The 15080-nt window shown below is 45.1% G+C and overlaps 1 protein-coding gene across 2 annotated transcripts in view; it reads left to right on the top strand.

Annotated features, from left to right (window-relative positions):
* EFCAB2 (EF-hand calcium binding domain 2) overlaps positions 1 to 15080 on the top strand; it is a 109766-nt gene that overhangs the window by 70251 nt on the left and 24435 nt on the right. The window contains exon 1 of one of the 2 annotated variants that reach the window (XM_047704653.1): positions 10304 to 10436. The exons of the other annotated variant lie outside the window; for it this stretch is intronic. Coding sequence (XP_047560609.1) covers positions 10405 to 10436 — 32 coding nt within the window. The 5' untranslated portion in view covers positions 10304 to 10404. Of the gene's footprint in view, positions 1 to 10303; positions 10437 to 15080 lie in introns of those variants that run through there. 2 annotated transcript variants of the gene reach the window in all.

Here is a 15080-nt window from a genome sequence, read left to right on the forward strand (position 1 = left end):
GGCTTTTAGAAAGAAAATGTAACTCTGGGAGGGTAGGCAGGTTGACACGTAGACCAGAGCAGTGGTTTCCAGTTCTGAGGGCACACTGGAATCACTTGGGACCGTCTAAAAAAAAAATGCCCCACCAAGAGACATGAGCAAAGACTTGAACAGGGACTTTTAGCAAGCTCCAGTGACATGAAATCTTTCAGTAGCAGCTACAGACAAGGATATGGGGCAAGAGGGATTCCCATGCTCTGCTCAAAGGAATCTTAATTAGAGGTTGGGGGAAAAAAATGGCTAACTATGTGTGTGTGTGTGTGTGTGTGTGTGGTGTGGCCTTTCAGAGCTGCCCCATCACACAGAGGGCCCAAGACTGCACACGGGAGACCCAAGGACTGCAGCTCTCCTAGCCCTGAGAGCTCTCCATCCTAAGGAGACCCAGCCACTCTCTTGAATCCATGGCCTAATGCAAACCGGAAACAGGAAGTCTGCACAGGGGCGGGCCTGGATGGTATGAGTGCCTAGCCATGCATTCACAAGTGAGTCAGCTTCCCTTGACATTCACCCCATCTCTGTATTGTGCTGAGTCCTCCTCTCCCTGAGGCAGTGAATGTGGAATGCGCTGGCAATCCTGGTTGGGAGGAAAAAGGTACCATGAATTGGATGGAAAGGTTTTCATTATCATTGCAAAATATCCCACTACATACATGTCTTTCACGTAAAACAAAAAAACTCCGACCCAGTAAAACCCCTGGCTAATACCCTGTCATTGTCTTTCTCTTCATAGCTAAGAATCTTGGTATGAAGGAGAGTTTGTTTTGATTGAGAACCTTCCCTCTGTTCATTCTTCATGTGCAATTGGTACTTTGACTTCTACCTCCAACCCCATTCCCATTCAAACTGTGGTATCCTGAGGTCACCAGTTGTCTCTTCCCTTGTCTTCCCTGAGTTCACCTGCTGTTTTCATCCAACATCTCCAGTTCTTCCTTCTTGGCTCCTTTTGGGGACAACTGGGCCTCTAGATGACATATTAATGTCCCCAGAGGTTCATCCCCATTCCTCTTTTCACTTTATACCCTTTCCTGGGAAATCTCATTCACATCCCCATCTGGAGCTCAATCTGGAAAAAAAATTTAAGAGTCTAGAAAAACCCTTAGGTCAAAGGGGAAATTTTAGGACAATGAAATTGAAAACTTCTGGAAAGTAACCGTAATGGAAATGACATATGGAAATGGAAATGGCATTAGAATCCATGAGATACAACCAAATCAATACTCATGAATGCCTTTATCAAGCTAAACGAAAGCATAAGAAGATGAACAGAATATTCAGTTCAAAAAACTAGGGGAGAAGAGTGAGCTGAGAGAAAGCAGAAGAGAGGGATTGGTGAAGATAAAAGCATAATGGCCCCAAGAAACAGTAGGAACTAATAAATAAAATGAAAGCCTGGTTCCTTGTGAAAGGTAAAAAAAAAAAGAAAAGTCACTGGCATTTTTTGTTTCTTTGAGAAAAGCACAAAAAGTCACCAATGACTGGGGTGAAGTAACAGTCAAAACAGAGAAAATTTAAATGTATCATGAGAGTAGTTTGTACAAGTCTGTGCAAGCAAATTTGAAAATCTAGCTGTGAAGGGCAGCTTTCTAGTAGAGTATAATTGGTCAAAACTCATATATGTGGATTGGAACACTTACTATCGTTAAGCTGGCAATACTCCCCCAAATCAACAGATTCAGCATAATTCCTATCAAAATCCCAGCTGCCTTTTAAATTTTTTAAGATTTTATTTATTTATTTGGCAGACAGAGATCACAAGTAAGCAGAGAGGCAGGCAGAGAGAGAGGGGGAGGTAGGCTCCCCACTGAGCAGAGAGCCCGATGCTGGGCTCGATCCTAGGACGCTGAGATCATGACCCGAGCCGAAGGTAGAGGCTTAACCTACTGAGCCACTCAGGTGCCCCTAAATTTTTTTTTCAGTAATCGGCAAGCTGATCCTGAAATTTGTACATAATTGCAAGGGACCTAGAATAGCCACAAACATTCTCAAAAAGGAACAAAGTCGAACTCACACTTCCCAATTTCAGTATTTAAACAAAGCTATAGCTGGGGTGCCTAGGGGCCTCAGTGGTTGAGCATCTGCCTTTGGCTCAGGTCATAATCCCAGGGTTCTGGGATCGAGGCCTGCATCAGACTCACTGCTGAATGGGAAGCCTGCTTCTCCCTCTCCAGCTCCCCCTGCTTGTGTTCCTTCTCTTGCTATCTCTTGCTGTCAAATAAATAAATAAAATCTTAAAAAAAAAAATCCTGAAAATAAATAAATAAGCAAAACTAGGGTAATCAAGACTCTGTGATACCGGCATAATGGCATGAGGCTACCCACGTCCTTCAGTGCAACAGAGTTGAGAGTTTGGAAATAAACCTTTACATTTACGGTCAACTGATCTTCAACAAAGTTGGCAAGTCAATTCAATGGAGAAATAATAGTCTTTTCACCAAATGGTGCTAGGACAGCTGGGTATATCCAAGCAAATAAATGAAGTAGGTCACCTGCCATATATCATATGCAAAAATTATCTCAAAGTAGATAAGAGATTACATGTAGGGCCTAAAACTATAAAACTCTACAAGAACACCTGGGTGTCAGTCTTTGTGACCAAAGAGTAGGTAGTGGTTTCTTAAATATGACACAGGTCATCAAGCACAGGTCATCAAGGGAGAAAAATAGATAGATTGGACTAAATCAAAATTAAAAACTCATTTTTTACCGTAAAGAAAATAAAAAGTCAGAAGGGGAGAAAACATTTGCAAATCATATGTCAGCATCCAGAATTTACAGAGAGCTCTTAATAAGTCAGTAATAAAAATACAAATAGCCCAATTAAAAAGTGGGTAAAGGATTTGAATAGACATTTCTCCAAAGAACATATTTCATGGCCAACATGCATATGAAAATATGCCAAACATCGTTAGTTGTTAGGGGAACACAAATCAAAACCATAAAGAAATACTACTTCAGATCCCCTAGAGTGGCTATAATTTTTTTTTAATGTAAAATAAAAAATGTTAGTGAGGATGTGGAGAAATTAGAACCCTCATATGCTGCTGGTGGGAATGTAAAATGATGCAGCCCGTTTCAGAAGCAGTTTTGTAGTTCCTCAAGAAGTTAAAACAGAGTTACTCTGTGACCCAGAAATTTCATTCCTAGGCAGGTACCCAAGAGAAATGAAAAATTATGTTCACACAAAAACTTGCGCATGAATGTTCATAGCAACATTATTCCTAATAGCCAAAAAGGAGAAACTCAAGTGTCCATCCACTGATGAATGAATAAACAGAATGTGGTGTATGTATACACTGGAATGTTCTTCAGCAAAGGAGAATGAAAGAACTGGCCCAGGCACCAAGGAGAGTGAACCTGGGAGACATTATGCCAAGTGGAAGACGCCAGACACAGCAGGCCATGGTGGTATGACACTTCCAGGAAGTGTCCACAGTCGTCATCCATGGAGGGGGCAGTAGTTAGTGATCCCAAGGAGGTGAGGGGAGGGCGAATGAGAAGGGACTAACAGGTCTGGGATTCTTTCTGGGGTGACAGAACTGTTCTAGGATTAGGTCGCGGCAGTGGCTGCCTACCATTGTGAGTTTCCTAAAAACCACCGAGTTATACACTTAAAAAAAGCTTATTGACAAAAAAATAAAGCAAAACAAATGAACAAAAAGTGGATCCCCGTGAAGATAGAAAATCTAAACATACTCACTTCGACAGAATCGATAGGGAAGTTTTCAAACAGCTCTCTCACTGAAAGCCTTCCATCCAGATGCTTTCATAGGAGAATTCTGTCAAACCTGAAAAAAACTTTTGTACCAAGTTCTTCTCGAGAATAAGAAATGAAGGCAAACTTCCAAATTCTTTTTCGGAGATAACTATAATACAGATAACAATAACTTAATTTTAAAAAAATCCTCCAGAACAATCTTACTTTATGAATAGATTATAAGTGATTAGGTATTATTCATTATTATGAATAGATTATAAGTGATTAGATTAGATTAGATTTACTTATGAATAGATTATAAGTGAAATGCCAGCAACAAAATGCAGGATCGTATTAAAGCAAAATGGGATTTATTCCAGGAGTGAGAGAATAGTGCTATGCTGGGAGGTGTATTAATATATTTAATTATATTCATAGATCTGAGAGGAAATATCATAGGATCATCTCTATAGACACTTAAGAGGCATTCAACCGAATTCAACACACATTCATAATTTTAAAGACTCAATACGTCAGATTCTGCAGAGAAACAGAAGCAGTTGGATTTGTCTGTATCATCTATGCCTACATCTGTATCTGCATCTGTATCTATATATTTATAGAGAGAGAGAGGGGATAAGGCGATTTATTATAGGGATCGGCTCACACAATTATGGCGGCTAAGAAGTCCCGTGACTACTGTGTGTAAGCTGGAGAACCAGGAGAGCCATTGATGGAATTCAGTCGGAATCCTCTGAAAGCCAGAGGATCAGGGGAGCCGATGGTGTAAGTCTGAGTCCAAAAGCGGGAAAAGCAGGAGCACCGATGTCCCAGGGCAGGAGATCGGTATCTCAGTTGAAGCAAAGACAGTAAATCGGCCCTTCTTCCACCCTTTTTTTTCCTGCTTAGGCCTCCATTGGATTAGATGATGACCACCTGCTTGGGTGAGGGCGGTCTTCTTAGCCTGCCATTCAAATGCTAATCACGCCTGGAGACAGCCTCACAGACACACCCGGAAATGATATTTTACCAGCTGCGAGGGCATCCCTGAAGCCCAACCAAACTGACATATAAAATGAACCATCACACTCGATAAAGTAGATCTGAAAATATGTATATCTTCACGTGAAGTATGTGTATCTCCGCCTAAAATCCAATTTCTTTCTTACTGAGGAAGGACAATCAACATTTCTGTTAAAATCAGGGACAAAATGAGAATATCCATACTTGCCATTATCATTTAGAATTTTTTTAAGTAGACTCTATGCTCAGCAGGGGGCCCAACACGAGGTTTGAACTCACAACCCCAAGGGCAAGACCTGAGCTGAGATCAAGAGTGGGACGTTTGACTGACTGAGCCAACCAGACCTCCCAAATTTAGTATTAGAGGTTTTAGCTAACACAATTAGACAAGTCATACTTGCCTCCATACATATGGAGGCATAAATATTGGGCATGACATAGTAGAAGGTAGAAAAGATAGAAGAGAGAATGACAACTATCCCTATTTGCAGATATGAAATCTCTAGAAAACCCAAGAGACCCAATGGAAAAATTACCTCAGGAAAAAAAAAAAGTCCAATAAAGTAGTAGGAAATAAAACAAATACACAGAAATCAAGAGCCTTCAACTATATAATGACCAGTCAGGTGATATAAAACAGAAGAAAAGACCCATCTATTAGCTAAAATTTACAGACATAAATATAACAAAAAATTTACAAATGCTAGCTTAGGAAAACCTGAAAGGTACAAAAATAGAGTTGAACAAATGGAGAGACATACCATGTTTGTGGGAAAGGAAGACTTGAACTCATAAAGATGTCAAGTAATCCTAAATCAACAACTTCAACACAGTCACAGTTAAAATACCAGTAGATCTTTCCTGGAGCTACACAAGTGAATTTCATGTTCATATAAAAATAAGCAAGAATAGCCAGGAAACTGCTGATAAAGAAGAGAAAGGAGGTAAGTTTAGCTTTATTTGATAGTAAAACATTACAGATCCTTTAAAACGAAGAGAGTGTGGCATAAAAGACAATGAAATAGAACAGAAAATCCAGAAATATCCCAAGTGCATATGGAGAGTTCACTTATGAAATGGGGAAGAAGTCAGTTAAGTGTCAGACTCTTGGTTTTGGCTCAGGTTGTGATCTCAGGGTCGTGAGATCGAGCCTCACGTTGGGTTCTGGGCTCAGTGCTCACCACAGAGTCTGAGAATCGCTTTCCCTCCCCCCCCCCCCCCATGTGCTCTGTCTCTCTTTCAAATAAATAAATCTTGTAAAATACATATATAGGTGAATTTCTTTATGAACTTGGAATGGAGAAAATGACTCAACGAAATCCTAAAGTTAAAAGATTGACCCACTCAGCCACGTCACAAAAATTTCAAGTAAAAGTACTTTCAAAGAAAAATGAAGAGATGAGCGACAATCTGAAAAAACGTTATATTGCAAAATGGCTATTATCTCTGAGGTGTAAAAGTGGTAGTAAGTCTTTAAAAATATCTGATTAACCAGAACTCTCCATTCTTTGACCACAGAGGAAAATAAAAGCATTAATTAGTATTTTAAAATAACATTTTATTTGAAAATTTTTAAATAAATGTTATTTTAAAACTTAATCTCAGTGTTTCTAAAAACATTTTATTTTGAAATTAATTTTAAGGTTACAGAAACACAAAAATTAGTGCCAGGCATTCCTTTGTATCCTTTTGCCCACCTTCTCCTGATGGTCACGCCCTAACTAGCCATCGCACAATTACGGAAACGAAGATCTGGGACTCTTACCGGCTTTCCCACTCCTTTCCGTTCTCTCTCCAGGAGCCAACATAGAATCCTGGTTGCATTTAATTGTCAGGGTCAGTCCAACAACCTGTGACAGTTCCCCAGTGTTTCCCTTTTGTGACCTGGATACATTTGTATCAAAGGACCTGCTTAGGGGCGCCTGGGTGGCTCAGTGGGTTAAGCCTCTGACTTCAGCTCAGTTCATGATCCCAGAGTCCTGGGATTGAGCCCCACATCGGGCTCTCTGCTCCATGGGGAGCCTGCTTCCCCCTCTCTCTCTGCCTGCCTCTCTGCCTCCTTGTGATCTCTGTCTGTCAAAAAAATAAAATCTTAAAAAAAAAAAAAAAAGTCTCAGTGATTTTGTAGAACGGCCTTCAGTCTGGGCTTATCCATTGTGTTCCCATGCACAGATCGAAGTAATGCATTTTGGGCAGGAATGCCAGAGGAATGATTTTGTATTCTTCTCAGAGCAGCACGTCAGGGGCACTTGATGTGGTTAGGTTTCATGACTGGTGATGTCAACCTTGTTCACTTGCTTAATTTTACCGCTGTGGGGGAAAATATAGTGGGTTCCCCACTATAAGGTTATTATTTTTCCCTTCGTAACTAGTAAACATCTTGGGGCAGATACTGCAAGACTACGCAGAATTTCCCTTCTCCTTAAACTTTGCCCACTGGTTTTAGCATTCATTGATTGATCTTCTTCGTAACGAGGATTACTGTCGTGTTTGCCAAATGGTGTTTCGGTGTCATTTTTTAAAAAGAAGACTCCAGGACAGCGAGCTTTTTGTTAGTTTTGTTTGGACCGTGAGCAGCCATTTGGCAATGTAGAACTTGGAATGACTTAGCCCTTTCACAACAATGGAAAAATGTTTTTGTTAATGAATCTTGTAAACATTTATTAAGCCCTTATTATAATCAAAAGGTCCACAAAAAGTATTCAAAAGCCATGTTTGTTCTGTTCCACATCTGGGTCTTTTTCTCTGCTACTACTTTTCACCTCAAATCCCATTAACCACCATGATTTGTCCTAAGAAGATGTTACTGCCAAGAGTCCTGAGCGACAGACTCTCAGGAGTCAGACAGTAGAACCAACTTCCAGCTTTGCTCCTTATGCTAGTTATGCTGCTGGAGGGTGAGTCAAATGCCTTCTCCAAGTTCTAGTTTCCTTATATTTAAAATGGGGACTATAACACGGATTGATGTGAGAATTAAATGAAAGTTCTTTTTAATTGAAAGGCATTTCTCAACCTGTAAAGTGTTCTACAAAGTCACATATTATTCAACAGATGTATACTGAGTCTCTATCAAGTGTGAGTCTGTTTTAAGTGTCAGAATGTAGCAATGAAAGGCCTCTGTCCACATGGAGCTTACATTTTATTTTATTTTATTTTTTTAGAAAGAGAACGGGGAGGGGGTAGGGAGAGGGAGAGAGAGAATCTTAAGCAGACTCCCCGCTAAGCATGGAGCCTGGCCTGGGGCTCGACCCCACAACCCTGAGCTCATCATCTGAACCAAAATCAAGAGTTGGCTGCTTCACCGACGGAATCCCCTGGGGCTTACATTTGAGGGAAGAAACAGACAATATCCCAGCAGACAGATTTCACATAGTAACAAGTGCTCTCAAATAAATAAAACAGGACAGTGTCGCACATCGCTGTAAGGAAGGTAGAAGATGACATGTTAGCAAATGAGGGTGTGGTGATGTGGGATGAAACTGTGTAGAACTCTGGTCAGAGCAAGTTTCTCTGGAGGCCATTTTTGAGTTAAGATCTTTAGGATTCGAAGGAGCCAGCCCGTGAAGAACTGGGGAGCAAACGTAAAGGTCCTCTGAAGGGGCCAGGGGATAGTGTGTGGGAGATCAGCACAGGAGGGTGGGGCGCCAGGTGAGGGGCTGGAGGCCCCGGTATGAGCCCAAGTCAGGGCGGCAGGCAGGTCCAGCTCAGGCAGAGCCTCCCAGACATCAGTGCAGTGGGGAGCCACTGGAATGTTCTAGGCAGGGGAGTTCCATACTATAATTTTCATTTTTTAAAAGATTCTTCTGGCTGCTAAGAGAGGGGACGCAGGTGGCTGGTGAGAGCCGAAGCGGTGACTACATAAGGGTGACTTCCGTCCGGGTGAGAAGTGGTGGCCATGAAAGGTGGTGGTGGACACAGGGAGAAGGTGGCCATTTTCGAGCCCAGGGGAGAAGCCTCAGAAGAAAGCCGCCCTGCCCCCATCTCCATCCTGGTCTTCCCGCCTCCAGAGCTGTGAGCAAATAAGTTCCTGTGCGTCAGCCCCCAAAGGCTGTGGCCATTCGTTGTGGCTGCCCCAGTGGACTCACGCGGTTATAGTAACGATGATGGTGGCCGTCATTTCTTCATGGTATTTCCCACTGCCTGAGACTCGCACATAGACCTGTGTATGTGCATGCTTTCTCCCGCACTTGGTTGCCTAGGGCAAAAGTAAAGATGCCCCTGAATTACTTTTTTATTATCTGCGTAATGTCCGGTATTTTATAGAGACTTTTCCCTGAGATACACCGAAGTCTGAATTCTTCACTTGGGGGCTGCACACTCTAGCACATAGGACGGCAGGAGAAATAATGCCCTAACAAGTTAGAACCCAGAGCTTTTTGGAAAGCATCTTTCACCAGTGGAAAAATGCTCCGCACTTGGTTAGAGGGACCTTCAGAAAAATAAGCACCCCCCCCTTTTTTTTTGAGTAGAGCCTTTGTCTGAATAAGGAGGTTTAGCCATTATTTCGGTTTCTTCATGGGTTTGCAAAAGAAGATCAGTCTCCGACAACACCCTCTGCCAGGTCAAGGTCCACCTTTTGTTGTCTGCTGCTCGGTAAATGGTACCTGGCCCGTGGTAGGGTTTGGCAAATATTTATGAAATAAATGAAAAACATTTTCAAATCCTGCTTTTGTTCCTTCTTAGACATTTTTGAATTGCTTTCAACATTCTCTTATACTTAGCTGAATATCACCTGTCCCGTAGAGGAGGTAAAGAACTTTGCCTTCTCTTCTCTCTCTCAGAATTGCGTCCCTTGTCCTGAGTCACGTCTTCACGGGAACGGTTTTGACCTTAGACTGCCCTTAAACGGAGGACTCTCCGCCTAGCTCCGTGGCACGGGCGCCACCTCGTGTCAGAACCGTGATACTGCACCCGCGGATTCAAGGAAGATGCCTCTACTGGGCGACTTTATTGTGACTCTTGTGTTCTGAAGCGATTTTGTCCCCGTGTTTACCACGTTATCGATAGTGCAAGCGCGAAGCCGATTGTTAGTATCGAACCATAAAGACTTCTGGCGTTGGTTCGCAAACACTCGCTCCGACAAAGGGGACGGCTCTGCAGATATTACAGGCTTTATGTGAGATGGTGTAATTGAGGCATCAGCAATTAAAAAAAGGAAAATCCCTGGGCACGTGGGTGGCTCAGTGGATTAAGCCTCTGCCTAAGGCTCGGGTCATGATCCCAGGGCCCTGGGATCGAGCCCCGCATCGGGCTCTCTGCTCAGCAGGGAGCCTGCCCCCCCTCCCCCCACCGCCTGCCTCTCTGCCTACTTGTGATCTCTGTCTGTCAAATAAATAAATAAATAAATAAATAAATAAATAAATAAATAAATAAATAAATAAAATCTTAAAAAAAAAAAAAAAGGAAAATCCCATGAACTTGATTTAGAAGAAAAAAATATTTCCGGAGGAGAAGTGTGTGTGTGTGTGTGTGTGTGTGTGTTGTTGTTGTTGCCGTTCTTACAAGGAATGCATTTCATTTCCATTCTGTGTGCGCCTTGTGTCGAAGGTGAGCCTGTCCAGCGACCTGGGGGCCAGGAGCTGTCTCAACGCAGTGGAATCCGCTTTGCAGCCAAATCACGCTGACTGGCAACCAGCTCACAAGAGCCGATGGTTACGTTTTCGGGAATTCTGCAAGGCAGGTGACTGATTTCTGTAAAACGTAAATTGCATGAACTTACGAGGAAATCGAGGAAATCGTATTAAAACCCTAAGGCGCTCCCTCGGGCAGCACTCACAGTGACATCGGACCCGCGCACAGATTAGCTTGACCCTCCCTGCACGAGGACGACGTGCAAAACTCATGCAGTGACTGACACGTTTTCAGGCTGTTCTGTATAAAATGCAACACGAATGTGTTTATGAACAATGAAAAGGTACCAAATACTCAGAGTTGACCGCTTGTAACTGCAGGTCAATGTATTTGACTTTATGCTTGCGAGGCAGTGAGTACGCGTGTGCGGGGGCCAGGCAGGGGTGTGCTGGGGTCCCCCGGGGGTCTCTCTTCCCATCCCCTCCCCCAGCGGCTGCGCTTGCGCAGCTTGAAGTTGGCCCCCGGATGGGGGACGGTGTAGACTCGGTGGAAATGCAAATGTTGCTCGTCTGGGCTTCTCCCTTTTGGGGAGCCGGTCGGTAACAGCCCATCCACCGCTGTACGCAAATGAGTTTGTTTCTGGCTTTTCCCTGAACTCTCTTCCAAAAACGCTTTGGAAGGAAGTATTAAAATCCAAAAACTCTTCTAGTTTTACTTCACTACATTTATTTCAGGAAGTTCCTAACTGGTTGCTTTAAAAGGCTACTTTAATAATTGTAAATACTTTAATGATTTTAAAATGTTACAATCGTCGTAAAAGTTAGTTTAGTATTTTTTAAAGATTTTATTTTATTTATTTTTAAGATTTTATTTATTTACTTGACAGAAAGGAATCACAAGTAGGCAGACAGGCAGGCAGAGAGGGGGGGGGGTGTGGAAAGCAGGCTCCCCGCTGAGCAGAGAGCCCGATTCATGGCTGGATCCCAGGACCCTGAGATCATCCCCTGAGCGGAAATTCAGAGTCAGATGCTTAATTGGCTGAGACACCCAGGCGCCCCTTAAAAGTTATTTTAAAATAATTTTCAATCATTTCACTTGATTCAAAATCCCATTTAGTAGACATGAAATAGATCAATCAGTCCTAATGTGGGTAATTGTGTTGCTTTATTTCATAATTTTGTTTAATGTCCCAGTGGTCTACTCTTTTTGTTATTTCTTATTTCTGAACTTCTTTTATTTTCGTCGTGAAGTTTTGGGATTTCTACTCCTTGTCTCTGAAATCTACAGTTTCGCCTCCTTCCTCCCTTTTCCTTTCCAGTTCTCCTTTCTAGACCCCTGCCCCTTTCTCAGGAACTCTCCGTCTCACAGTTTTCTGGCCTGTGGTCTTCCTTGCCCTCTCCCCCTCTCTGTTTTTCTTAGCTCAGCTTTAGAAGCCTCACTACTCCTGAGGGTGACGGGTTAGCTATGTGGTTTCTTCCTTTCTGGCCAGGACCTCAGCCCCATCCTGGCACCACCATCTGGGGTGCTGGAGGCCCACGTGACCCCTCCACCTGCAGTCCTGGTTTCTTGGCACCAGAATCCTAGCCAGAGCAGCTCTTGGGATCATCGGCTGACTGTGCCTCTGGTCTTGTATTTCGAAATGTGTAAGAACAAGAGGAGCTCAGAGGCGGCTTTGCTTCTCCTATAATTTCCCTCCCCTCCCTCCTCTTGTCCGGCCCCCGCTGCCTCCTCACTGTGGGGTCAGGGATGAACCAGGCTCCATCTTCTCCAGATACTTTTACCTGTTCTGAAGCCAAAATGATAGACAGTATATGCCTAATGGTTTTAAATAGTTTATATGAGGCAGGATTTCTGTTATTACTTCTTATCACTTTGGTTTTCATTCTCAATGTGCTTATCTTGTTTGTTTGTTTTTTAAAGATTTTATTTATTTGACAGAGAGATCACAAGTAGGCAGAGAGATAGGCAGAGAGAGAAAGGAGGAAGCAGGCACCCTGCTGAGCAGGGAGCCTGATTCAGGGCTCCATCTCAGGACCCTGGGATCATGACCTGAGCTGAAGGCAGAGGCTTGAACCCACTGAGCCACCCAGACGCCCCTTGTTTGTTTTTAAAGTACATTTATTTTTAGTAATCTCTACACCCAGGGTGGGGTTCGAACTCATTACCCCAAGATCACAAGTTGTGCCCTCTTCCAACTAAGCCAGCCAGGTCCCCACTCTTGTATGTTTTGTTTTGTTTTTAATGAAAACTTTTTATTTAAAAAATTTTACACTTACAGACAAGAGAAGCAACGATTATGAACATTTTGCCACATTTGCTTTTGCTTGTGTTCTCTACACACACACACATATTCACACTGTTTACACATTTTATTATTATTTCAATTTTGCTGGGCTATTTGAAAGTAAGCTGTGGACATTATGACCTTCCCCCCCAATACTCCAGTGTATGTCTTCTAAGAACTAGAACCTTCACTGACATAAGCCACAGGTGTGTGTGTGTGCGTGTTTGAATATAATAGAATCAGAGCAGCTGGGGAGAACTTAAAGAGGTCATTTGGCTCCTTCCCCTGCCTCTCGCAGATAAATGCCTACAGTAAATGACTGTTTTCCAGGAGTGATAAACCCAGATTTCCACAGGGACCAGGCCTGTGACACTTCTGAGGATGTGTACTGGTGGCCCACCTAGAGAACGAGACCAACACTTAGGCTGAACATAACCTGATCTGCTGGCCAAGTCTGTCCCGCAGGTCATCAGTTTTGAGCCCTGGATCTGTCCTCACTGCTCCCACGGGGTGGAGCCTCTGGTGTTCTCGGGCAGCACCTTGTTACACTCAAGGTCACCTGTAAGTCTCCTGAAATTCTCGGCCATGTTTCTGCGAGGCAGAGGCGCACGGGGGTGAGGAGGGTGGGGTCCCACGGCCACGACTTCCTAGGATCCTGGGGAAGTTGCCTAACCCGGTGCTCCTGTTTTCCTCCTCGGTAGAATCAAAGCAGGCGCCTTCCTCCCTGGGCTGTCGACAGGGGTAAGCGGGTAAGGACATTTGAGCGCCGGGAGAGCAGAGCCAAACCCTGGCACGGCTGCGTCGCCCCCTGCAGCCTGCTGGTGGGCGTGCGGGGGAGTGAGCTGTGGGGCGATTCCTGCGACTCCCAGAGGAGCTGTGGGTTCCCAGCCAGAAGGTCAGTTAGTCTGCTGTCTCGCAGTCTCGCTGTCCTGCGTCCGGTCCGACCCGCAGCCCCGGCCTCCTGCTCCTGGGGGAGCCGCTGCTGGAATGCTGTGTGTGGCCCTGGGCAAGTTGCTGAATGTCCCGGGTTGTCTCCTTGTCTGTGGAACGGAGAGAACACGGTGCCCCCCCCCAACAAGGGGCTGCTGCAAGGAGCAAAGGGGTCCTTGGGGACCGAGTTTGAGCGCAGAGAGTGCTGGCCAGGTGGGGGGGGTGCCCCTCCAGAGCTGCCACCTTCCCCGGCTGTGCTCTCTGTGCCTGCTTCTCAAGTCCGAGTCCCCAACCCCGCCTCCCCCACTGGCACCCCGCGGGCTTTCTGTCCCTCCTTCCCTGCGGGTGCTGCTGCTGAGATCACCAGTGGCCTTCTCTCTGTCCAGACCTGAGCTGCTGCCTCTCTTAGCTCTGGGAACAGTTTTTGTGTGTTTGCTTTTTAAAAGACTTTATTTATTTGTCAGAGAGAGAGAGAGAGTGTGCACAAAAGCAGGGGGAGTTGCAGGCAGAGGGGGAAGCAGGCTCCCCACTGAGCAAGGAGTCCAATGCAGGACTCAATCCTAGGACTCTGGGATGGTGACCTGAGCCCAGGGCAGCCTCTTAACTGACTGAGCCACCCAGGCTCCCCTCTGGGAACGGTTTTAACAGTGAGGTCATGTTGCAACCGGCGGTCCGGGTTGGGGGGCCGTTGAGGGGCCGTGGCATGCTGAGAAGATGGAGAGGCTCCCAGAGGCAGGACAGACTGACTGACTGGCAGAGGGCTGGGCATGGCAGGTCTGCGGCGGCTGGGCCTGGAGCTGGGCCTGGAGCGGACGGGTGGGCAGTGGGCTGACTGCTGCAAGAGGAGGAAGTCAGAGCAAGGGCTGGGACGGTGACTGAAGTGGGGAGCCTGCTCGGGGGTGGTGAGCACCTATTAGGAATGTCTTCAACATGAGGAAGGAAGATAGCTGAACATTTTAGGGCAAAAGAGGAAGCAACTAGTAGAGGACAGGATGAAGATGCTGAGCGGAGGCACGTGTGTCCAGAGCAAGAACCAAGACTGAGGGGCTTAAAAGTACACTTAGCAAGGTGAGCGCTCAGTAGTGTCTATAACCCGTGGGAAGAACGAGCCAAGACTGCAGGTCCGGGACACCAAGAGGGGTCAGCTTTCTTAAGGAAGGGCGTTTTATGTTTCTTAGAGGCTGAGAGGGACAGGAAGGGAAGGATGTCCGGACTTCTAGAATGTACACGGGCAGGGTCTGTCACGGCAGTGCCCCCCACCAAGGGTGTGCGTCCTGCCCAATTCATAGAGGAAGCCCGAACCCCACGATGTTTGGAGGTGGGCCTTTGGGAAGTGATGAGGTTTAGGTGAGATCTTGAGAGTGGCACCCCATGATGGATTAGGGCCCTTAAAAAAGGAAGACAGAGACCCAGAGTGGGCTCACTGTCTGCCGTGTGAGGACACAGAGAACGGAGGCCGTCGCGAACCAGGGTTCTCACCAGACACTGACCCTGACGACGTCTTGGCCTTGGACTCGGCAGTCCCTGCAACTGTGCACA

This window comes from Lutra lutra, chromosome 15 (genome assembly GCF_902655055.1).
Source record: "Lutra lutra chromosome 15, mLutLut1.2, whole genome shotgun sequence".
Lineage (NCBI taxonomy): Eukaryota > Metazoa > Chordata > Mammalia > Carnivora > Mustelidae > Lutra > Lutra lutra.